The 26,014-nt window shown below is 39.4% G+C and overlaps 1 protein-coding gene across 1 annotated transcript; it reads right to left on the bottom strand.

Annotated features, from left to right (window-relative positions):
- Positions 1–875: 875 nt before the first annotated feature.
- LOC122824308 (NEDD4-like E3 ubiquitin-protein ligase WWP1) lies at positions 876–24,515 on the bottom strand. The gene is made up of 25 exons (XM_044104748.1): positions 24,351–24,515; positions 18,171–18,227; positions 17,835–17,927; positions 17,609–17,747; positions 16,581–16,705; positions 15,581–15,733; positions 15,281–15,353; positions 14,325–14,506; positions 12,359–12,800; positions 12,165–12,260; positions 10,835–11,009; positions 10,263–10,317; positions 9,535–9,619; positions 8,912–9,040; positions 8,653–8,725; positions 8,501–8,572; positions 7,578–7,666; positions 7,322–7,481; positions 7,035–7,168; positions 5,975–6,115; positions 4,805–4,925; positions 4,550–4,654; positions 4,346–4,442; positions 4,195–4,267; positions 876–3,058 (listed from the first exon to the last, which is right to left on the bottom strand). Exons 3-25 carry the CDS (start codon positions 17,902–17,904, stop codon positions 2,959–2,961), a joined length of 2,889 nt encoding a protein of 962 aa, XP_043960683.1. The 5' UTR covers positions 17,905–17,927; positions 18,171–18,227; positions 24,351–24,515; the 3' UTR covers positions 876–2,958.
- Between the last annotated feature and the right edge of the window lie 1,499 nt (positions 24,516–26,014).

Here is a 26,014-nt window from a genome sequence, read left to right as displayed (position 1 = left end):
GTTAAGATTTTATGTTTTCAAAAGTGTTTTATTTTCATCTTCTAAAATGTCAACCAGTTGTGTCTGATGTGATTCATTAACAATAAAACTATGACTTGACTGCCATTCGTCCATCTGTTTGATGCACACTGCTGGTGAAACACTAGTACTACACTCTCCTCATTCTTTCAAGATGGAGTCATCTGCTTGGGAAATATTTCCCCAGATTGGAAATTCAAAAGCATTGACAATATAACTCCATTGAAGGCTTTGAAACTGCAGCAGGTAACAAAAGGCTAGCTAATGGAGCTGATAGCCTGACTAATTAAGGCTCGACTTACTTCTCAGTCTAAAAATGAATTGAATAAAATGTAACAGTTTTTAACATAAATGCTGCTTTTTTTTTTCTGAAATGCACCCAAACATTTCTGTGTGAACAGTGACAGTTTTTAATGTCATGCTAGTAATACAATACCAGAGTCCCAGCCAGTGATGTGCGCAGTTGGACACTAGGAGCTGCTAGAGCACCTGACCTTTTTCCTCTGGACAAAAACAACAAATCAAGGGTCCTTCTGAAACGTTTTTGTTTTTAATAGTGCATTTCTATTGATCGGCAAAACGTGAATATAACTTATGTTTAAGCTTTGACATTAAAGAAAAATAATCTAACATTACTATGGCAACAGAGGGTGCCCCTACGCCCCTCTTGAGCACTTTCCCCCCAAAATGTCTGCACACACCACTGCTGCCACATTGTTTAATTACTATATGCAGCTAAAAAAAAAACTGTGTGCTTTGCTTATTGAAAATTAGGCACATTAATTTTTAAAACTAGTTGACAGAGAAATTGTGCTGTGAAACCGTCCCTCCTCCCCACAAAAGCCAAGCCAGTGAGATGGTTTATTCACTTATTTATTCGTATCTCATAAATCCATCTCTCTCCATTTAAAATGGGTGAAATCAGATTAGAAATGAATCTTCTATACACATGGTCTCCTGTAGAGGGGGCATTCTGTACAGTGTGGTTGGTGTTTTACAGTGTGTATCTACACGTGATATGTTACAGAGCGGAAGCGTTTCAGGCGGTCAAGCCGACCCCCCACACCCCCCATTCCCCTTGACCCCTGAACTTGGGGCCTGACTGGTGCTACGGTCCGACCCCGGACCAGAACGACCAGCTGAAACGACCCCCCCCCGCCGGTATTCTGATAAGAACAAAAGGCATCACAGATTCCCCATCGGTGGAGCGGTAGCTCTGCGCGGTCGATTATAATATTGAAGTATTTCATGTCACTGTCGTCTTTATGCAATCGAAACACGCAACAACTGATTTGGATTACAGGTTTCTGTTGAAAAGGAAGCACAGTTTGATGGATCTCTGTATAAAATGGCCTCCTGCGGCTCTCCACCCCTTTCCCACACCCCCCAATCAGTTGAATACATGTTATTTACATGACTGATAACGGAGCACAAGCTAATCCAGGACAGTAGCTTGAGGCGCTTCGCAGTGATCTAAATTTTGCTTCTTTTTTAGACTACTAACTGAAATCATCTGTCACAGCAGAGTTTGGTGTGATGTCTATAAGAGGGGGGGAAAGGGGCACTGTCCCTTTAAAAACTGAAGGAAACCTCGGCAGGTTTTTGAGTCTCGACATGATGCAAATAAGGCTTTCTCAGCTCATAACGTGAGCATCATGGATGCTCAAACAGCAGTGTTTTCCCCCCTCTGTTCTGCCTGCTTATCTAAGTAACACATTTTTTTTTTAAACACCATCACCTTCGACCTTACGTGAAAACAACGACTGAAGATACCGGAGCCTTATTTTTCTCAGAGCACCGTCTGCTAAAGGGTTGAAGACGATGCGATCCTGCTAACATGAGGTACGAATAATCAAAACGTAGTGCCGCATCGAACACAGTGGCTTCAGAAGGACGCGACCTACAGTCCGACTCCAAGATCGGCAAATCACACAAAATAGCGCCGCTATATCTTTTTTTTGGTGTGTGTGTGTCCATTTTCAGATTCGCAAATGGAAACTGCAGATAATCAAGAGTCGTCCTCGTAGATCGCCGTGCCAACCCCTTTCTCTCGTTACGTCACAGTGTGCAAAACAGGCCGCAGTCTTGATACAGGCTGGATCATTTCTGGCATAAACCGACACTACTGTCACCACCCACACACACACTCACACATACATACTAATGGCTTGTTTTCAATGAAATTTTTAAAATATCTAATATTGTCCCATGAGTTCTCATCGATTTAAAGACACAATTAAGATTCCTTTTTATTTTTCTTTGCTCCAGTAGAGATGATCCATCGCTGATTTTTGTCGAGGATGGGTCGATCCATGCCGGAAAAATAAAAAGTCTGCGTGCACACGCTCGCGGCAGCGGCGGCGGCGGCCTTCTAATGTTCGTAGGCAGCATGCATGCACGCTGGATTTTCTAAAACGACTATGTGTCCCACAAGGAAAAACAAAAAACAAAACTGAATTTCAGGCACTGAACGCCAAATACAACTAACTTTTTGCCTTTTAACAGCTCTATAGAACTAGAGCTTTAAAAGAAGGTTGAGCCTAAACTAGAAGACCCTCTCAAAAGCACTGTCTGTCTATTTTCTTTCTTTTTTTTTTATTTTAAAGCCAGTCAGCCGCTTGGGGTGGACATCTAAAAAGAAAAAAAAAGAAAAATCCATGATTTCTGTTTTTAAAACAGAAAAGCGGATGAATGAAATGTTTTGCATATTTTCATGGAGGGGTAAGAGGGCGTTATATATTATATAAGGACTAGGAACAGGAATGCGGCAAAAAACGATGCTGCAAATTAGGATTTGGTTTTAAATGACAAAATAGCTTATATACATTGGTGGTTATCTTGTGCAATTTTTTTGTTGTTGTTGGTTTGTTTTTCTTGGCTGATTGAACAGCAGGGGGTGGGGGGCTAGCAGAGGGGACAACACCAGAGGACTTTGTCCCTTTATTCTTGGCCAAATCCTTCGGTTTCCTCGATGGCGAAGAGCAGCTTCTCCTTCAGCTGTTCGTAGCTTTTATAGGGAGGCAAGTCCAGGCGGTTAAAACTGGAACACAGAGATGAGGAGGAGGAAGTCAGCAGAGAATTATTATGACCTTCTCAAGGCATCGTTACTAATGTTACCGCCGCCACGTTTTGTATCTTTTCAATCAATCTAATGGGGATTTCATTTGATACAACACAAAGTAGCAAATTACCTTTTTTCCCTTCAACTACAAAAAAAAAAAGAAAACAAAAATCCTACTCAGTTCAATTCTTGGTGGAAATTTTTGCTTTTGTACATCTAAAAAAGATTATTTTTGTTCATCTTTTTTGAAAAACTCCTAGCTTCACCAGATTGGATGAAGGGCAGCTGTGAAGCCCTCTTTTCAACTTTTCACACAGAGTCTAAATAGGACTTTAGACTTTGACTGGGCCATTCTAACACACAACTATGGTTTAAAGAGGTTGCATTATGTGTTTTCCAGAACATTCTATAGCATAAAAATGCTGCATATATTAAACATGACATAAAAGAAATTTTATCTCCAGATTTAACACCTTGAAATTGGGTCTCTGTCCCTTTAAAAAAAAAAAAGTTCTGCTCTTTGTGAAACTCCGCCTTCAGGAAGTCATCACAACATGGCTCCTCTATTAACCCTGTAAGAACATTTTTACCAGAGTTGTACTGAGAAGTAGCTCCTATGATGAGCTCAGCTAATGCTCAGTTCCACCAGGTGTTTGCTAATTATTGCTGGCTAGTCTGAAGGAGCTGAACAGTTGCCATGGGAGATTAAAGGACTTCTCAAACATCCATGAAAGAATCAAGGCAAAACTCCAGGTATCTTTTTGATGAGGGAATAACATTATAACATAATGTAAAGCTTAAAAAAAAAGAGTTCATTTTACATAATACTGCTTCTTTAAAAACCAATATTTTTTAAATATTTAGGGTATTCAAATAATTGCCCCCATTAGTGCAGGAATTATGTGCCAATACTTTTTTTTTTTTAAACTTATGAGTTAACACTGTTCAACAACATAAAGACTCACAAATGTATTTGTTTAAAACATGAGAGGGTTTGTAAAAAAAAAAATAAATAAAAAATATATATATATATATATATATATATATATATAAAATCACATATAATGAATAGTAAAAGCTGTGTTTTTAAAGTTTTTAAAATGAAATCTACTGACCACGTGTGGCTACGGGGAAGCCATGTGTCCTTCCCCACTTTCTCAATGCAGAACTTCTGCGGCCCGTTGCTTCCTGCAACACAAAACGAGACAATCAAGGGGACCGTAACGCTCCCAGCGTTGTCCGGATCGCACTAATTCCGTCACTGACCCATCAGCTCAGCGAAGCCGCCCAGAGGAAGCCGGCAGGTTCCCGTCACAAACTGCATGAGCCGCAGACGCACTTCATTGTCCACTTCTTTCACCAGCTGCGGGGGAGGAAATCGACGACGGACACCGTTACAGGCCAAGGTTTCTCGCAGGGAGCTTACGTTGACGTCGGACACGAACACAACAATCGCTTGAGCGACAGTACCTGCCAGAACCAGATGATCTGCTTGCTGTTCCGGGTGTAGTGGCGGTACACGGTGTTTCTCTGCCAGTCCTGCAGGTCCACCTCCTGCATGCCGCAAAGCATCACCTGGACACAAAGACGAGCAGACTCAGAACACCGGTCGAGTAGAAAAAAAACAGGAAGCCAGCGATTCATTTTGCCGCAGAGAAGTCTAAAGTTGCGACGCTTTTAGAGTAGAAGCAAGCCGGTTCTGAACAGAGGAGCACTGCTGCTCACCTCCAGCTCCTTCTCATCGAAATACTGCAGCCACTGAAGCGGGACCACTTCGTTGAAGCCGTCCAGAAAAGCTTTGGTTTGACCTTCCACCCCACGGGAGAACCTCCACTCTGCCATCAGACTGCAAACACACACAGGACATAGATATGTTTTACTTTTCATAATGACTAAACCAAGTGTTCCTAAACTCTTCCATGGCTCCCCCCTCCTGTCCAGAGCATCAGCCTCTGGACAGGAGGCCTTTTTGCAAACCCACAGACAATGCTACAAAATATGTAAAGAAACATTGACTTTTAGAAGGTTTTTCATTCACTGTTTCATAATTATTATGCCTCATACCATTGAATTGTGGATGGTTATGGGTTCTGGGGCACAAAATGTTATAATCAGATAATATGACTTTATTAAAAGGTAGTACAATTTCTCAACATAATCCCCTCTCGTGATTATAAGAAAGTATGTTATATTTTATATTAATCACTTTTTATTTTACTTTATCACCCCGCAGTTCTTATTCTGTTTTTCTTGTTGTTGTTCCTGTTTCCCATTTCTTACTTGCTTGCTTGCTGGGCAAAGGAGCTTGATTCATTTGACTGGCAGCCAATCAGAAAATAAGCCTTAGAAACAACATTTAAATTAATTATTTTTAGCCTTTTTTTAATGATTGAAAAACAGAAAACAAAAGTGATGATGACAAATTGACTTTTTTTTTTCTTACTTTTCTCAACTTCTATGACACATTGTGAGGCCCCCACAGCGCCCCCTGGCGGTCACACACTGAACAACACTGGGTCTACAGCAATTTCACAGGTCAGAGCAGGAGTGTTCAAACTTTTGCACTGTGGGTCAAAATCACCAACTTGGAAGCATTCAGGGGGTATTTTTCTTACAATTAAAAATTCTAAATCATTTTATTGGGAATCTTTCGTTTTTAGTGATTTTTTAAGAGGTAATATTTTCATTAAACAATACTGAGAAAGGTCTTAGATGTTTTCCTTAGTAAAAGAAAGGTGTACAGTTTTCTGACCTTTTGGGTTGAATACTGTGATTTTTTTTGGTCTAGAAAATGTTTTTTAGCAACAAAAATGACGAGGGCCACCTAAGATTATTCCAAAGGCCACAGACGCACTTTGGACACCCCTGGGTTTATTTTTGTTCTGAGAAAATTACCTGATGTACTCCTCCTTGTTCTCCTCCGTCACCAGGATGTTGACGCCATCGGGTTTCAGGTCATGGGACGAGATCTTCCCCAAGATCTCCATGTCCACGGAGAAGTACATCTCCAGCCCACATTCCTCGATGTTGTTGTCCCTGAGGAGATGCGACGGCATGATTGCTTCTGTTTTCATTTATACGGTAATGTTTTGTGCAAGGAAACTAAACATTACCGTAGGAACTTTAAGTATTAGTTACAACAACCACATCAACATGTTTTACTTAAAAACGTTACTATCCTGATATATTTAGGTTATTTTCCTATAAAATAGTTCAAATTAATATTAATCACATGGCTTGACATTTAAAAAAAAAAAAGGTTAAGTAATCCGTTTTCTTTGTAAAAACATGGAATGAGAGACAGAATTTGGGAAATAATGCAACTCAATAATAAAAAGTTACAGTCGCTTAGTTTTAGGCAGCTTATTGAAGGCAGAAGGTTAAATTTTATCACTTTATTTCTTGGCATTATCTCAGTAGTTTTAATGTTATTCTATTGTTGCAGTTGGAGCTCAGTTTACATATTGAAATGAGACACTTTGAAGTATATAAAGTAACTAAAATTGGTCAAACTAAGGTCCTAATTTCTTCTAAAGTCAGACCGCTCCTTATGTCTTGCTGCTTGGCAAAAAAAAAAAAAAAAAAGTTGCATAAAAATAGCAAAAAGTGTTTTTTTTGTTCCACTTGTAAGCTGTAAGCAAATTTAAATCAAGAAGATTTGCGTATTCCTAGTTTTTCTAAACTGTCAATCTTATCGACAAATCAGATTTAGACCTTTGAACGTAAAGTTTGATATGACTCATTTTCTTTCTAGATTTGAAAACAATCTTTTGGCTATTTATTTAAAGATTTCCAAAAAAATTAAAAACATCTTAGGAAGAAAAAATAAAGCCAGGACAAAACAAACTTTGTTAAAACTTCCTTTCAAAGTATCTTGATGCAAGTCAACTCTGCAGCCGTGACCTGACATGAATACTACTGATAGTGAGCGCTGCAGAGCGAACACGCAGCTCACCTAATCCAGATGAGGGAGTTGTAGAACTCCGGGTCGATGGACTCCAGGTCTTTCAGGATGAGCTTCTTGTTCAGCATTCGTTTGTAGAACGGCAAAGAGAAGCCTGTGTCAATGAACTTCCCGTGGAAAAGTGCCTGCAGAGACACAATGGGAGAGATTAGCAGTTAGCAAGCTAACTGGCCCCAAAGATAAATCCGCTTAATTTGGACATTTTATTTAGCACAGAAACATAACGACTGAAAACAGCTGCGGCGGCGTGTCGGGGTGCGTTTGTTAAGCGGACGTGCCATCGCGATGAAGCGGCCAATGAAGCAGAAGTAGGAGAGGTGATCTGGGTTGATGGCCGACGCCGGGTTGATCTGCAGACAGTAGTTGCTCTTTCCTGCGTACTCAAACAGGCAGTACATGGGGTTCAGCACCTCATGGGACAAGAGGAAGAACCACTCCCTGAGAGGCGTGGAGGAGGAGAGAAACAAACGCAGAACGGTGAATGATTTAAGGTGAAATCTGTTTAGGAGCAGTCTCTTAGCTCATACTGCTTACCGGGCTAGGCCACCGTAGTCCAGACCCTCCTCGCCTCTGAAGATGACGTACAGCCTCCTCCGCAGGTCGTATGGCTTCAGAGCCATGATCTGAAAGTGCACAAAACAGACACGCAAGATCAAATAACACATCATTTACTAGCTGGACGATAAATCAATTTTATTGCTTAATTAATTCTTTGGTTTTTGAAGATTTTATTTTTGGAAAATCAGAATTCCCCCCACACACACACACACTAATGCACTCTTGGGTTTCCATAGTTCAGCCATCTTGTTTTACAGCAACTGCTTATTTGGACATTGAATTCTGGTCAACTCTGCGACGGGATTATTAGGGCCAGGCTGAGATTTTATTTTATTTTGAATTATGAGGATAAAATTACAATGTTATTAGAACAAAGTCGTAATATTAACAGAAAAGTCGTAAGTTTATGAGAGCTACAACACAAAAAAATCACTTTGATCATAGCGATCATATTTAAAAGAAATAGTTAATCTTTTAACACATCAAATTATCTGTATCTTTGAAACTACGGTGAAAGAGACTTTGTCTATTTTGAATTAAGAATCACACACTGAGCCGCTCACATCATGTTCCTACACCTCTAAACCTTTCCTCATTAAAAGAACTGTTTTTTTGTAATTTTAAGATTTGAAGAATTGCGTCTTTTTCTTCTATTACGACTATATCCTCTTAAATAAACAAACATTCTCAAAGTCCGGCCTTAATGTTCAGTCATACAACTCAGAGAAGGGTTGGATAAAATAAAAGCTACTTTTAAAAAAATATGTTCTGCAATTTTCTTAAGAAAAGAAAGTGAGCAAAAATAAATTCATTTTTAAGCCATATCATCCATCCCTAGCACAAATATGAACATTTAACAGAAGAGAAAACTGCTACTATAAACAGACTGAAGTTCTTACTTGCTGAAAAGAGTCTTCGAACAGCGTCTGTCTGGAGACGGTGATTTTCACGTGGCTCGGCAGAGCGTTAGACTGAAGAACAAACCGAAGCATGAGCATCATAGAGTAAACGATGCCATCAAACAGAGAGGTAACAAAAAGAAAACACAGACCTGACACAGGTAACGGAAGTGAGCGAGTTTCCACCTGAAGCTGCGCTCGTATGCAATCTGTGGGCCTTTGGTGCTGAGCAGAAAAATGTTTCAGAAGGTGAATTGCTAGAAAAGTGTCTCACTTCAGGAAAAGATTTGTTCTAGGATTTCATATAGTTAATAGAGAACATCTACTCGGTAAACTACACACACACACACAGAGCTGAAGCTCATCGGGTGACTGATCAAACGCAGCATGATGAATGAGAATCTCCCTTACACAGAAGACTTCCCGGTGCGCGGGTCGCTGAAAGTGGTCGTCCGAGTGTTGTGATCCACAAAGTAGCGAACTCCTTCCCTCGTGTACCGGATTTCCCATCCTTCAGGCAGAGGATCCTCATTCTGTAGCCTGCAAAGGAACACACACACACAAACAGAGGCATGCTTCATATTACTGTCTTTTAAAAAAGGTCCAACCAAGGATGGGATTTTTTACCCTCCATGCAAAACAAATGTATATACCTATATATTCAGTTCAAGTTTATTTCATCAAGGACCGCACCGTAAACAAAGCAACCTTTGTTGCCAAAGGGCTGCAAAGACATAATTTGACACAACTAAAGCGAATAAAAACTCTACAAAAACAATAAAACCACTAAGTGGTAAGTTGGTAAAATCAACTTGTAAAATGAATGAGTTAAGCAAAACAAAATACACTAATAAATAGAGGAAAAAAACAGGATGAAAGGTGGTGGGTGCTTCGGATCAGACGAGCCAAACCAAAATGTTACACATCATAACAGGATGTATGGAAAAGCTTTTATTTTCCATAAACCACATTATGACAGGTTTCTAACTCTGCATGCACCATCAACATCTGGTATCTTTATGCTCTGTACTCACCCTTGGGTTCGAGGGTCTTCCCACTGTGTTGTCTTGGTATTGTGGTTCACAAAGTAAACTCTGTCATTGGAGTCCACACGCCTCTCTACAGGTAGTCATGACACATAACGACATTAAACTTGTATTAGATTAGAATATGTATAATCCAACTCAAAACATGCTGATTGGTACAGAATTATACAGGATACAGTCAGAGCAAACAGTTCTCACTAGAAAAAGCAGCTAAACTGTTCAATTTCCATTGACCATATAATTTGGACAAATTGGAGTCACGAAAATAAATTTGCTTAATGGAAACATGGCAATTTTGAAAAAACTCATGTTTTTCAATTAAACATTTTTGCACTAGGATGAGTTGTTTTTTTTTGGCTGTATCAAAGTTAGTGTATTTCGCAAAACTGCCATGGAAACACTTTCTGCATCACAAGCATCGCATCAACTGGTTGCTACCACTGGCGGAAACTACAGAGACGACAACAGGAAGTGGAAGGAGGATGATGTCACAGCGTGCTTCTCAATATTTATTAACATGCAATTTTAATTGCATTTCTTATTTAATGGAAACAACGCAATTGCGAAATTGTATTTTTTTCGACGTTAGCGTAATATCGACAAAGTTTTGCACACATTTGTGGTGGAAATGCAGCTATTGTCTCCAGTCTCAGTTTATTTTAGTGGGCTGTAAAGTTAACAACTTTTTTCATACTGCAGACCAATGATGAACTCACCCCAACCAGGAGGTAGAGGGCCAAGAGGATCATTCTCAGCAGACATCATGGATGCCTAAAAGTGAGCAATATGCATTAGACTCCATTCAAGAAACAGGAAAAAAGACCCAAATCCTTTTGGGAATGTTTTTTTTTTTTTTTTTCAAAAATAGAAAAAAAATGACATAATATTGCTCATGACTCATGTTTAGCTGCTTTGTGTTTTCAGCAGAGTGCATAAATCTTAAAAAGAGCTAATCAAGATCCAGATCCAAGTTAATGTTTTTAATTAAATCTGTTCTAGAAACATTTTTATTACAACAAATTAGATTTTTTATTTTTTTGCAGAAAAAGCAATTGTGGAATAAACCGTTAATCGTCTTACTGAACGAGCCAATGAGGAGGAGGAGGAGATGGTCATGTAATTAAAAAAAAAATAAAAAAGTCAAATCGGGCAATCAAATTTAAAACTATACAGGCACTTGACATGTTGAGGTTCAAACCTCAGCTTGCCATCAGCACAGAATGAAGAAAACTGACTAAAAAAGGAATAAGCAGGAAGACAGAAATGGGTGTGCAGAGAGGTTTCTTACAGAGTAGAGGTATCTCTGGTTAAACTGATGCATAGCTCCCTGCAGCTGGCTGCGCTGGCTCTGCCACTGCTCAAAGTTGCGCACCGATTCCATGGTGGGCCGCTGCCAAGTGGTGGTCCGGGTGTTGTGGTCCACATAATAGATCCGACCCCGATCGTCCACTCGGCGCTCCCAGCTGGCAACAAACAGAGGAACGTGAGTCTAAGTAACCCAATGATACGTAGCTCCGTGATTTCGTGTGCATCGTTCATTTTATGATGTCTAATTAGAGAATAAAGGATTCACTTTTTAAATAAATGATTCTCTTTAGTAATGCTCAATAATTCTCGACAAGATCTTAAAATCAATCCAGGGAAAATCTAATTTTATTTATTTATTTATTTTTTGAGGAAATCAATGAAAAAAATTGCCATTTTCTTCAGGTAGAAACGCGTCATCAAAAACTCATAGATCTGTTGCACTTTTGTTAAGATGAAGTTTTGAGATACGTCTTGAGTCATAAATGGACATAATATTATAACCAATTTATTTTCATTTCAATCGAGGAACTGAAAGACATTTTCTTCCTTTTATCGGTCAGCATGTGTCAAGACTAAAGTGTTACAACACAACAAAGTTTGCACAAATGAGTGTTTTTCTTGTTATCTTTGGAACGTGAATCTGAAAGAAGAGGAAGCAGCAGCTCGGACCTCAAAGAAAAGAGTTTCTGCAGGTGTCAGCAACTCAAATTTAAGACCATTACAAATTAAATTTAAGACCCGTGTCATGACATAAATGTACAGAAGACAATAGAATAGAAAGCATGTACCAGGGTACAGGTTGGGAACAGAAGTGAGTCAACACTGAAGAAAACATCAATAAATTTACGTTTATTTTTTGATTGATGCAAAAAACCCTGCTAGCTAGCATGGACACAAAGTCACAGAACACAAAGAGGATGTCTGAGTGGGACTCAAACAGAGACGTCCTATGAGAAAAAATTTAAATTAAAAAACTACATAGACTATTTGAGATCAAGTTGTCCTGCCACAACAACATTTGAGTCATGTGATGAATGTATTTAAAGCCAACTTTGTTTTTAATAAATTTTACCATTTTAAGAACTTGATTTTAGATCAATTTAAGACTTTTTAAAGGATGCGCTGACACCCTGAAATCAGCAAGTAGGAGTCTAATTGGTGAATCTAGTTGACGCTAATAGTCACTGGTCAAGAACAGAGAATTCTGTTTATATTTGTTTTAAAACCAAAAAAAACGCCAAAACAGACGTCCCTTGCAAAGTTAGATAATCTTCTCTGAAAAAGTCTGAGGTAGAACGGCGGCCCCTCACCCTGGAGGAAGCGGCTGTGGTCTTTCCCAAGTAGTAGTTCTGGTGTTGTGGTCTACATAGTAAGTTCTCCCATGTGGGTCTTTTCTCTGCTCCCACCTGAAACACATCCAGCAAGACAAAGTTTGAAACAGGAAGGTTATCAAATCTGTCTGAGCACTTTGGGTTTTTTTTTTGGGGGGGGAGGGGTTTCGTACCCTGGTGGTAGAGGATCTCCTGCTGGAGCATTAGAAACTTGTTGTCTGGGTTTCACCCCATCAGTTGTTGTTGTTGAGCTGGTACTACTGCCTGCCCCTGAAGCCCCCGCTTCTCCCGGCGCTGGGGAGGACGACGACGATGAGGACGTTGTTACGGTGGGTACTCCCTGGGTTGCAGAGGCTGACGTGGTGGAAGCAGCAGCAGCGGCGGCAGAAGAGGAAGAGGAAGAGGAAGCGGCGCCGTTGGCAGGTTTAGCAGCAGGAGACGAAGTGGAGGAAGGTGTGGGAGCCGGAGGAGGCCGGGAAGTGCTGGCTGGTGATGTTTCAGCGTTTGGCGGGGCCGCATCGTGAGAGCTCTCCTCATTTTCACCTGCAGAGAGCTGCGTTTCCCTTCTGGAAGCAGAAGTTTGCCTGGGAACAGTCTCAGAGGATTCCCCGTTTACTGTAGAAAATTAAGAGAAAAAAAAAGGGAGCAAGTCTGCCTTTTACTTTGCACTGTAATATTAAAAAAAAGCTACAAAAGGGTTACACACACAAAAAAAAGTATTTTAATATAGTTTTCAAGTTTTAAACAAGAGAGCTGTTTGCGTGATAATATTTTTTTTTAAATGTCATGTTAACGAGTCACTCCAGGAAGTTGCAACTATTACTGCAAATTCAATCATTGCTGGCAAATTTTGCACGAACTTGCAATTTCTTACCAATCACCAAAACTTTCCCGCAAATTTGACCAATCACCTTCACTTTTTCTGAATTTCCTTCTTTTCTGACCAATCACTCAAACTTAGATGAATTTTGACCAATCCCCATAGCCTTTTTTTAATTTGACTTCCCATTTCACTACTTCAAACCAGCATGATATATTATGTACTTTCCAGGCACATTGTGGAATTTTATAACACAGTTAACAAAGTATGTTACCTTCAGTTGTTATAAAAATGCAACACATATCAAATGAGACTCAAAAGAAATTAGACTTTGCAATTCAGCGTTTTGAAATTGGTTTCTGTCTCTTTAAGTAACCCTACCACACAGGGTAAAAATGTTATTTTAAACAATTGTCTCAGATTATAACTCACACAAACCATAACTGGAACTCAGCAACCAGGGTCCCTCTTTGGAGCATCTCCAGAATGAATTCAGAGAGCGGTTTTACATCCGTCCCAGAGGGACGTTTTGCTTATTATGCAACAAAAACGCACTAATTTTTAATCAAGAATAATATTTTTTGGATAAAGGTTTTGTCTTTACTATGTTGTTTAATAATAAAAAAAAGAGTAATACTGGCCAAACTGTTTGGTAAAATCCATGCTGCACCACACTCAATCTTGAAAAGTCCTGCTTATGTGGAAGTGTGAAAGAGATTACACTTTTTTTTTTTTTTTTTTTACAATTCTGAAAAACAAGGGAAACAAGGTCGCATTTCTTCACTGCACTGCAGTTTACACAGACAGATTTAATGCACTAGAAGAGCATTAATCCATACCGGGACTTACCAAAGATCAGACTTACAGTAACAACCCATATTAATCAGAAATGTGTGTTTTTTTTCCTTGAAGAAACAAGATAAACGTTGCTTTTTTTTCTGTTGAAAAGAAGTAACCTTCATTCATCATCCTCAGCTGAGAGCAGCTCTGCAGCATACTGCACTCTGCTCCGCTTTGCTTTATGCGTCTCCTGGGTGTTCGGACAAAGGTGCTGACAGCAGCACAGACTGCAGGCCTCACTTAATGAAAATTAATCAACTGTTCTTCTTTACACTTCATTACAACCCCGTAAACTGTGAAGAACACAAACGTAAAGAACACTCAATCCATTCCCTGGAAACAGAGTAGGTACGTGCAAAAAAATACAAAATATTAGAGCGAAAGTCAGATTATTACAAGATGAAAGAAAGAAAAAAAAAAGAAGAGGGCGGAAAATTCAAATTTTGTTGCCATAAGAGAGAGAGAGAAAGTAAACCCACCCATTCTGGTGTCTGGGCTGCTGTCTGGAGGTTGGTGCACTGGGGTGGAGTTGTGGGTTGGATCTCCGTTGATCACACCGGTGGTGTGATCGAGAGCAGGGCTGGAAGGCACCGGACCATCTGCACCGCTGGAGGCTGAGCAGGAGCCTGACCTCTGACCCAAGTCTGTTCCATTCACAGTGCTTTGAAAGGAAAATAAACATTAATTAGCATTATTTTATGTTGATTTTGCTTTAAAGATGATCACAGTTGTTATTTCTCCTTAAGTCTCTCTGAGCGATACGTTTTGTACTGCAGTGTTTTTGGCTTCTGCTTCAAGCACCTTGTAAAGGCAAATACAAAGACACAAACTATTCCCGTCTGTGGTTGCAGCCCATTACAAAGGTAAAAGGAAATATAAATATAAACTTTGTTTAAAAAAGGGAAAAAGAAAAAAAAAAAATCACACTCAGAGTTCAGTTGGAGGCAAAGATGTGGCAACTGAAAGGCGGAAGGATTCATTTTGTAGACAACCTTATAATAGACTGGTTTATGTTTTATCAGCACACGATATATAAATATATATAGTTACTTGACTGTGTTATAAAACAGCACTATTTGCATGGAAAATACTTATTACTGCCCCTTTAACTTCCCTGAACAGCTCTTTGCAATGTTCAAGTACAACGAAAATCCTCCATTTATTTAATTTTTTAAGACATTGACATAATGGGCGTGCTGTGGTGGCGTAGGGGATAGCGCGACCCACATTTGGAGTCCTCGACGCAGCTGTTGCGGTTTCGATTCCCGGACCCGACCGACATTTGCCGCATGTCTTCCCCCCTCTCCTTCCCCCTTTCCTGTCAGCCTACTGTCATATAAGGGACACTAGAGCCCACAAAAGACCCCCTGGTGGGGAAAAAAGAAGACATTGACATAAGTAAAGGAATATAAAATTGATTACTTCATGAGTTTACCTGTTTGCAGCCCTTGAAGAAGAGGAAGAGGAGTCTCCGTTCTCATGAATGGCATCACCATTCTGCTGGACTTCTGGAAAATAGATGTAAAAATAAATGAATGTTAACGTGGTTATGTTATAATGAGACTACAAGGCAGATCATTCCCACTAAAAAGTGTATTAACCTGAGTATATTTAGCTACATGTGCTTCAAACTGAACTTTTTTCTACCAGATTAGCAGTGCAGGTGGATGATGGACTGCGCACACACACACACACACACACACACACAGCTAAGATAAATAAATAGTGCCCTCACTGCTCCCATTTGCTGCGTTGCCATTGGTCAGCGGCGCCAATTCCTCCTGGTCAGTGACAGTCAGGCCATCAAGGTACACAGTCAGCTCACCAACAGGCACAGAAAGCCCTTTCTGTTCCACACTCAGCTTCAGCACCTCCTTCACATTCTCCACTGTGGAGCATAAACGAGGCAGTGGGGAGAGAGAAAGATCACAGTCAGAGAGGAAAATAAAGAAAACAATACAATTAAACACATTCATGCATCGACAGACGTTTTTCTGGCTGATCAGCAATCTTTCAAAAGCCTGACATGCCGGTTCTGATATCGGTCGGCACAGAAGGTTTTTCCTTTGGTTTTTTTTTTTATAAATGACACCATCGGTTGTTGTAACTGATTTCACTTGGGTCTGAAACGTGACTGGAAATAGCAACGAAGTTGCAAAATTGGCAACATCTGTGGATAAGAACGGATTGCCAGTCATCCAACATTGAGGAAATTGCTGCACCGATTGATCGATGCTCCCCTGATTCACATCTCTGGTCCTTTGAAGAAGTAAACTGCCACTCTCCATCTTTAATCCAAATTGCCATTTACTTAAGATGTATCTAAGATTTTCTAATGGTGAGATAAAACACCACAGTATTTACACAAATATGCGAGACAAAAACATATTGCATTAATCGAAAATGGAAATTAAAGATTTTTCTAAATGATGCTCAAATTACAAAAAAACCCCAAAAAACATTACTATTATTATTACATGCATTGCTACCAGTTATTTGGAGCTATAAAATACAGTCAATGTAAAACTTTGGATACAATGACAATATCGGCCAAACATCTGGGTGGAACGATAAAAATTTAGTTCCATTATTTCTTTCATTTAAAAATAAGCATAAGTATACATTCTAAGTATTTTGTAATGTTTATCATTGCATAATCATATGTTGCTTTTTTTATATGAGCTATTTTTCGAAACCTGATTAAAGCTTTAGGTCTATGTATCTTATAATCTTACATTTTCTGTCATGCCGCTCCAAAGCCTGAACGAGATCCAGCGTAGCTTTGCCCAGCAGAGCGTCTGCTTTCAGGGTGTGGTGACTCCATACTTTGAAATCCACCTGCGAGTGTGGCGCTACAGTGCTAAAATAACAAAACAAACACACACACACACACAAAAAAAAAAAAAAAAAAATCAAAAAATACATAAAGCACTTCTTGAATGATAAGAGCTTAAAAAAGGGCACGGTGAATGTAATGAGTAAAAAAAAAAAGAGGATGTTTTGGAGTTAACCTTCACACTTCTGCTGTTATTGACATAAAAAGTTTATGCACTTTAATCAGGATGCCATTTACGACTTTTCCTTCAGCCGACTGAAGTTCAGGACAGCAAGTTTAACATCTAACAAATGAAAAAAAACACAGATTTTTTTTCCATTTTCACATTTCCCTCCCCTAGAAATGATAAGAGCCACATCTGGCACAATGCCCCCTCGTTGAGTTTCAAACAAGGTCAAAACGAGCAGCACACAGTGCGGTCATTGTTTGAATAGCCCAGCATACCGGTCCAAAGGGAAACATCTTACATTACAACCTCAAAGTCACAAGAAGGACCCACAGGAGCGAGCAAAAACATCCACGAGACTCGGAGCACTGCGGTGGCCGCTCTTGTCAGAGCTAACTAGCCGGGTGAAACTGTCTGCAATGATTCGTTTCTGGGTTTCAGTCGAACCGCTGCAAGAGAAGCTGCAGCGTTTGTGCTGCTAGCTGTAGTTGTGAGAAAACACAAAGAGGTCTGTGTGCTTGCAGGCAGCTTCCTCGCTTTTTCAAATGATTATCAGATGAGCCACCGGAGGGGGTTTTCCTCCTCGAATGCTACGTGGAATCCACACACTGTTTGAAAAAGCAGGATTTTGATTGTGCAACGCTCAGTACGGGACACGAACCGAGCTTAGTAGGAAGGATCTTTCTGCCTCTTTAATGGCGTTTTTACACGGGCTCAAACGCGGCGAGTCGGGCAGGAAAGAGTAAACGGACGGCGCTTACAGAGTCAGCCTCTCGTCCCATTTCGGGTTGGAGGAGCTGTGAGATTTTGCCGTGCGGCGGGTCTCTCCCTCTGCTGTCACCTCCACGTAAATGGCCGCCCCGAAAACGCTCTTCTTCCTCTTGAGTTTGGCACATGAAACTAGAGAGGGGGGAGAAAAAAAGGAAAAGATGAGTGAAAAAATTTGACCTAAAAGTTAATCCTCTGGTTGAGAACACTTTGACTCACCAATGGCATGGAGCTGTGATGTGCGTCTGTGGTTATGGCTAGTCTCTGCTCTCGATGAGGCAGTGGCCATGTCATTCACCACAGTGGGAAAGCCTTCGGATGGAAAACACAACGGAGACGTCAACCGCTAGTGGCGCACGAATTCACAAATAAGACCCGGACGGAAGGCTCCAAAGCTAATAACGATCAGATCTACTCGTTACTGTTTTTAGTCAAAGTTCAAACCGATCCTTAGCAGCGCTCAAAAGATTATCATTAAAAAAAAATAAAAAATAAAAAATCAGCATTATGTTGTTGTAACCTTAATATTAGAGTAATAAACCGATGGATACTTACAACAGATGCGTTTTGCTAGGCCCTCCTGTTCAGCCTACTCCGTGTCCCATGGCGGCACTGAAATCAAGATCACAATAGATCAGAGAAGCAAAAAACTTCAAAAAAGGGGGGAAAAATGCACTAGATGCAACAAAACAACCTCCTCTTTGGTCTCTAAGATTCATCAACCAACAGTAGGTGTTTTTATACAATTTCCTTTTAATCAAATTCAGATAAGGGAAAGGAACAAACTGTCTCTCTTAAAAGTGTACGCACCCTTATTAAAAAGCCAGGATTTTGCAATATAAAAAATATTGGAGGATTAAAATAATAGCCTAAATTTTTTTCTGCACTTAATGCCACATTAATCCTGTGGATTTGAACTGAAAAAGCAAAACAAGACGATAAATAAAAGTAGAGTGCAAACACTTTAAACTTCAATAGAGACTTTTTTGATTCCACAATTCGTCACAATCGGAATTAGCAAAACACATCAGGGAAATAAAAGCAAGATTTGCCGATATTTGATTGTGCAGGTCGAACACAGACCGTGGAAACAGGAGGTGATGGGACGTGAACGCCATCACAGGTTGTTGGATTTCTACATATACAGCATGGAGAGCAGAAAATACTCCAGATACGATTAGGAATTTCGTTTGGCTTCCGACCGATTTGGTGCGGTAGTTTTCACGAGAAGACAAACAAAATCCAGGACTCAGAAATCCAGCTGCACTCTGGCAGAACAAATACGGCCTGGTTATTCTTCTGCTCACCTCCGCATACCTGCCAAGACACTTCGTCACCTAGTAAAAACAAGAACAAGAGCCCGAAGGAACACAAACACCCTGGCATCTCGCTCGAAAATAAAAAAGGTAAGGAAGTTCAAGGTGACTGTTCTGGTTTTGTAGAGGGAACACACACCCACCTTCGATGTTTTGTCCCTCCTATTGCTTAAAAATATTTTAAAAAATCAGAAAAATTAGCCTTTTTTTCCCTTCCCTTTCATTTTTTTTAAACACAAATCCTCTTTAAATTCAAAGTAAAAACTTATTTCTGAATTAGGTCATTTAATTCAAAGGGGTGAATAGTTATGCAATCATTTCTTATTTGTCAAGATAATTGTATTTAATTGTTGTTATTTTGTAGAAATTGGTTTCAACATTGACATAAAACGGGTCGTTTTTGTTCCTTTGGCAAAAAAAAATAATGTTGATCATGAATGATTTGTAAAAGCAATATGTGATTAGTTTTTATAGGTACTGTAAATGTGGGGGCAGCATGAATTGTGGGTAAAACTAGACGCCTTTCTGAAACCAAGGTTGGAAAACAATGGACCTCCGTGTGTCTGAAGACGTCTAAAGTTCATCCTATTAATGGTCAGTGAAAGAATTTTTCCTTAGTGGACTGGGCACCAACACGGTTTCCAGCCCAGGGCCCCAGATCCTTGTAAATCCGGCCCCGTCATCGACCACAATATCATGCCGGTTTGAGAAGAAGGTAACGCCAAAATCTCTGAGATTAAAGGATTTGCGTGAGGCATGTCTGCTTCACTCAGCCATTGTCTCTCTGCATTTGTCTTCAACCAGAAGGGTCACATGTTGGTGCCAAAAGAAACAAATATATAGCACCTTTTTTGGCCTCTTGTTTGTGCTTCGAGCTGCACATCAAAGAACTTTTTTGAAAAGTAAAAAATAAAGTTTGTTCTCTCCATATCTGTCGTTTCTGAGCTGTAGGCTGGACATGAGAACAATGAGCAGAGAACATATCGCTTTCAGGAGATCGGATGGGCACAATTTGTTACTGATGATATACTTCCCAAGGGCCAACCCTCTGAAAGGAGTCGCACAGAAAGAGATAAACACGGCCATGCCCTTACATGACCTTGCTGGATGACTGCTGCATTATTACAGCGGCTTAAAAAAAAGGAAGGAGTGCACCAAACACATCAGACTGAAAGGTGGGAGGAAGTTTGAAACAAAGAAAAAAAAATATTTAAATGGTGGTGACATCATCTATTTTAAGCTGTGATAGATTTGAGACTGGAGAGGCTGAAAATTAAAGTATGCCACACTTTTCAGTTTATTATCTACACTTTAAACTAAATCCTTTTTGTTGCACTTAGACAGGAACTACTTTGTTTTAAAACAGACAAAATAGGGAAAAGTTAAGCTTAAATACTTACTACTTAACAATGATGCAGTATATGGTGTTGGTATACTGTCTAAAATCAAAATGAACTACAAGGTGTTTGTTGTGACATGATAAAATGTGGGGCAAAAAAACAATTCAAGGGCTGCAAATAGTTTTGCAAGACACTTCCCTTCTCACAAACGACGCAAATTTGAGTTCAATATTTCATATTCCTCTGCTTCCCGTCCTCCACCTCACACCTGCATGTTGGACATGAACGAGGCAAAAGAAGGAGAAGAAGACGGTTTGAGTTGGTCAGTGGATTTTTCCTAACCTGTTGTCCTCACTGCAGTGATGTGCGGGTGGATTTGCTTACAAAACAGAGCGCCGGGCCGGGCACCGCTCGAGCATAATGCCCTTTATATTTTCTGCTGCATGGACTCTGGTTTATCTAAAGCAGGAGTTGGGCATAAAATCAGAAGCTTAAAACAAACACAAAAAAAATAAAACAAGCACTGCGGTTAAATATTATCCCAAAACTAAAAGTCTGTAAACGGACAACATCATGCACTGTGTTTGGGATAAAGACACTTTAGGCGACCAGCTCAGCAACGGGCAAAGAAACCTGCTGACCTTTGGAAGGCCCAGTCTGGACAGGGAGATAGTGGAGGCCTGGTGGCGCAGAAATGCGTCGAGTCCAACAACAAAACCACAAAGAGTCGGTCTGGATAACACCAAGAGGTGACTCTGCCTCCAAATCCATTTTCACAATATTTCACATTGCATCTCAACCAAGCTGAACTAAACAGGTTGCATCGGTTTCTTCTGCAGTGCTCAACTGTAAACGGGGGGAAAAAAATGCTAAAGAGCAAAAAAAGAAAAAAAATTAATAACTCAGTACCGCCATGAGTTTGCAATTGTTTTATGATTTTTTTAAATTATTTTTTTTGCAATCAAAATCACTGATTTTGTGGCACTTGCATGACGGTGTGACCTTTTTGTCATTCGCCATGTGGATCACGGACTATAGCTTGACATCAAGTGAGAAGTTGTAGAAGTAAGACATACTGCCACCTATAGGTGGGAGTTAACAGTCACCTAAACATACGGAATGTAACTTGATTAAAAAAAATCTTAACATATTTTATAAAACTATCATTATACTCCCAGTAGTGGAGAAACACACCACTCAGTCACTCTCGTGCTCACCCCCTCCTGCGTTGCTCTTTGCTACGCTGGAGCTGGTTCAACACAACATAGCCTCTCACCAATGCTAATGCTAGTTAGCACAGCCACTGATAATGGAAGATAAACAGTTTTTCTGCAACTGTAAGTTTTTCCTTTACCATCAGCACATTTAGCACCATACACAAGGTTGATTGACAGCATTAAGACCCTCCTTCTGGCTCTGATTGGTTGTTTTAGATCAGGAGAGGACCATCTCTACAGATGGTAATACTAGCTCAGGGAGAAGGTGGAGGACATCAATTTTTTCCACAGATTATCCGTCTCATACTGTCACAACATGGCGGTTTTAATAAATAAGGACAGGATATATTTTTTTATATGCAGCTTTAAATTCAAGATTTATGACTATTTTTGCACAAAATTTGCAATAAGCTCATAATTATGCATTACCACAAAAAACTAGGCATCTGTTTATTTTGAATGAAATTCTACGATAAAGGTAATGCCAAAAAATAAATAAATGAAGGGACTGAAAATTCAGCTAAATTGTATTCTTTATCAGTCACAAGCTACATTTTCTTTGTAAAAAAAAAAAAAAAAAAAAAGTAGAAATAAATAAAGTTGGAAGTTTTCCCTTATCCTTTGTTTTTATGCGAATACATTTCCCCAATCCTGTTTGCGAAGTCTCTTCTTATGAAAATAAATCTTTAAGGCAAACAGGAACACTCCAGTTTCTCCTCAAAAGTCAATCCGTCTGGGAGCGATTCCTCCAACGTTCCATCAACACGTCCAGGCCAAATTAGGGATCCAAAATCCTATAATACAACAGCACAGGATGCTGTAGAAAACTGTATTGGCATCCACAAATCATTCCCATTTCTTAGGCAGAAAAACCTGCCCAACAAAATGACAAATACCCAATTATTTGATGTCTGTGTTTAGTGGCATGAGCACAAATTTCAAAGAACCTGCAGACGAAATAAATAGTCGGAATATTTGGTGGCATTATTACTAGAGACACCTCCTTCCACAAAAGGGAGAACAAAAGACGACAGTCAGGTTAATAAGTCAGAAATTAAAAAAGAAAAAGAAAAAAATCTGATTTCTATCCAACAAAACGCACACGATCGTTGCCAGGTCACAGAAGCACTTTCAAAGTCAACTCGGCTAATTAAAGTATGAGTTAAGCCTTTAGAAACGAAGCTAGACAACATAGTTGTTTCAGGCTTCTAGAAAGGAAACTGCATTTTCCACAGATCCATGTTTGAAGTTACTTCAGGACGCCACAACAGAAAAAAAAACCAGGAAACTGAACACTTTACACTGAAAGTTGGGGTGTTTTATTGTTACAAAGAGCCTGATTTGTTAAAAGCGTTTGCAGGATTAAGGGCTATTACTGCTCACTGTGGTAATAAAAAAACAATTGCTAAAAGCAGCGTAAAATGCCAACTCTGTTACTGTGTCTTTGTTTTGAAATAACTGAGAAATCCTAGTTAAATGCAGAGCTGTGTAACACGGCGGTTCTCGCTCTCGCGACACTGCTTTTGCTCCCAATGTAAATAATTAATTGATTTCCCACAGAATGGCTGCTTAAGGCTCCTTTATGATTACAATAAATGGATAAATAATTTACAAAGCTGGTACATAACAGTAAATCAGCGCTTTCTCCTCTTGGACAAAAGCTGTTGTTTATTTTAAAATGATCTCAGAAAAAAAACATTGAATATCTTGTGATAAAAAAGAAAAGAAAAAAATGTTAAGCTATAAAATGCAATGCAAACTGGTGACAGAGATTTATGCAACTTTTTTCAGTCGAATTTTATTTCTTACAGGTCTGTAACTTAGGCTCATTAAGTATTGAATTTTTAATTCAACCCAAATGCAGAAAAAAAATTTATTGGCATTTATAGCTATGCAATATCCAAATCGGCAAAAAATTTATTAGTGGGTCAGAGATTTTCAGAAGGTGACCGGAAATCAGCAGCAAAAAAACCCTTAAGCAGTTCTTTTGATAGATAATTATTCCTGACGGGGTTCACTAAAGATGGGCTCTAAAGCAAAGTGTTTGTCAGCGTGTAATTAGAAAGCTGCTGGTGAGGCAAGTGCTTACCTGCCTCAGGTAAAGGGGATCTGAACGTACACACAAATCACAGACAAATCTTCACAACTTTATAGAGGTTGGGAGGTTGACAAAATACAGATATGGGTGAAGATTAATAAACATAAAAGGTCAAAACGTAGACTAATCATATTCTTAAACGACAGAGCGTAAGCTGCAGAGCCCTGCGTGGATATAAAATAACTTACTATGGCACAAAACAGTAATCTGGTCAACAAACATTGACCAACTTTGCACGTTCACCAAACATGTTTTTCACGGTGATTCACAGATATAGACTCTGAACCTTCCCGGTCTTAACCCACTGTTTCTCAGCCAAAGTGTACCCCCTGCCTTATGACACATCTCAGCATTATGTCTGGCACTATGTGAACATTTTAAAGCAATCTACTGGAAGTAATCTGCAGTGAAAGCTAAAGTCTGGTAGCTAGCGCTCGTTAAGCTAGCTACTAAGCTGCACATAAAATATCTTATTTTGTAGCCATTTGGTTTTATAACTGCGTCGTTAGCAGGCAATTATCGTTTTTAGCTGTGAGTATGTCTCGACAAGTAATTGAGGTGATAATTTAGCGTATTTGTTGATTTTTTTTATAGCGATATTTTTTTCCTACGGACTGGGCTACTAGCAAGCTAACGTTACAAACTTAGCCAAGTTAGCGGTTCTCCAGCAGCAGCCGGGGCGCACATATTTCCCCAAAACATGTTTAACACAGGCAAAAAGTCTCTCGGAACGCCTTAGCAGCATAAAGTACCCCGTGTTTTACCTTGTTTTGGCGCTGCGCTCCTCCCCTACAGTCCGTGGTTCGGTAACGTAAGGGCTGCTGGTCACCGCACAGGCCCCACAGTCAGCTACGGATCTACTGCCATCTCTGTGCGGATGTTGCCGAGCAAAACACCCGGGTGTCACCCGCGCCACCCCAAATACTGCTGTGTCAAGGCACGCGAGTTTTTCTGTTTTTATTTTTTGTCTTTGGATGCCGCTAGCTTGAAGAAATTCGCCTTAATTAATACTTTGCTTAATGTTTTATTATACGTAAGTAATTTAATGGGTTTTTATGTCGTTAATTGTTTTTTAAATAAGTTTGAGGTCTACGCGGTTACACGGTTATTGCCTCAAATTATGTTTGTTTTGAATTTAATACAAAAGTACGACATAAAGTTAAACATGTAAAGCAATTAAAGACGAGAAAATAAGGCAATCCGTCTCAACATAATTAGATTGGGATCATTATGTAGATTTCACAATAACAAAGGAACAAGCTGTGAAATACAATATTATTTAAATTTTATTTTTGTTGAGGCTGAATACAAACTATTAAGTACCGTATATTTAGAGTCGAAGGAGAATGATATATGGTTTTCCAAATTTTGTACAATTAAAGATATTAAAAAGTATGGCATACATTTTTGCCTTTGTACTTTTCGGCATTATTAAGGCTAACTCACAGCTGATTTGTAATTTTGTTTCTGGTCCCAAAACATTGATCCATGTTTAGCTGTAGTAGATCAACTTAGGTCCATGACTATACAAAATACCATGAATATTTTGTATAATCATGGTAATCTTTTCAGGAATCCCATTCTGATTGTTTTTTTTTTCTTTTATTGTTTTTTGCTCAGGTATATACTGTTGTCAAATGAAAGACATCTGAATCAAATTAGCACATTACAGCACCGCCCACTTTTCCTCTTCTCTAAGTCAGCATATACAGAAAGAAGTTATGTTACATGCATCCCTGCAGTTACTTATTATTGAAGAAATAGATTAGATCACTTCAGTTTGCAAGACCAGGAGAAATCTCAATATTTGAAGCTCTTCCTATTCTGGATTTGTCAGCTACTTTCTGCGCTGATCAGAAAATACTGCCAGGTTGGCATTGCTGCTTGGACCAGCGAAATGGATTTCAGACTTATAGTTGCAGAATTAAAACACAACACTTTATTGGGTTGTTATGGGGAAGCAAGTTTAACCGTGAAAGGCAGGTCTCAGCACTAGTCACAGTTAGAAGGGAAGGATAAAGTCACTCTGACTCTAAACAGCTCATTTATCAAAGCTAAAAAATAAAAAATTCAGGTTTCCCATAGTTTTGCAGATTTCCTGATCTGTACTGGACCAAAACACCAGAACACAAAAACATATAATTTGATCGATATTCCATCTGTAGATCAGACTGATATGATTTTGGATCACACCTCCTGTGACTGCAGGAGAAGGATGTTAAAACGATTAGCAGTTTGTTTTCTCACTCCCCATTTAACATAAGCACAATGCGACAGCTTGAGCAAAGATCAAATTCATCTTGCCAATCAGTTTTGGATTTGGCATTCTGCGCCTCGTTCTAACATGTTCCACTTAAATCACATTTTAGACAAACACGTTTGAGGGGTTTTTGGAGCAGTTCAAGTAAAAATATTTATTTAGCCTCTA

The sequence above is a fragment of the Gambusia affinis genome, linkage group LG21 (assembly GCF_019740435.1).
Source record: "Gambusia affinis linkage group LG21, SWU_Gaff_1.0, whole genome shotgun sequence".
Taxonomy (NCBI): domain Eukaryota; kingdom Metazoa; phylum Chordata; class Actinopteri; order Cyprinodontiformes; family Poeciliidae; genus Gambusia; species Gambusia affinis.
This window is presented reverse-complemented; position numbering and strand designations above follow the sequence as displayed.

Excerpts from the sequence above, each read along its gene's own strand:
- LOC122824308 (XM_044104748.1), bottom strand. The coding sequence starts at position 17,904 with ATGGCCACTGCCTCATCGAGAGCAGAGACTAGCCATAACCACAGACGC. Across the intron at positions 10,318-10,834 it reads ACCAGAGATACCTCTACTCT|GCATCCATGATGTCTGCTGA; the intron begins GTAAGAAACCTC and ends GCTCACTTTTAG. Across the intron at positions 6,116-7,034 it reads AACTCCCTCATCTGGATTAG|GGACAACAACATCGAGGAAT; the intron begins GTGAGCTGCGTG and ends GCATCTCCTCAG.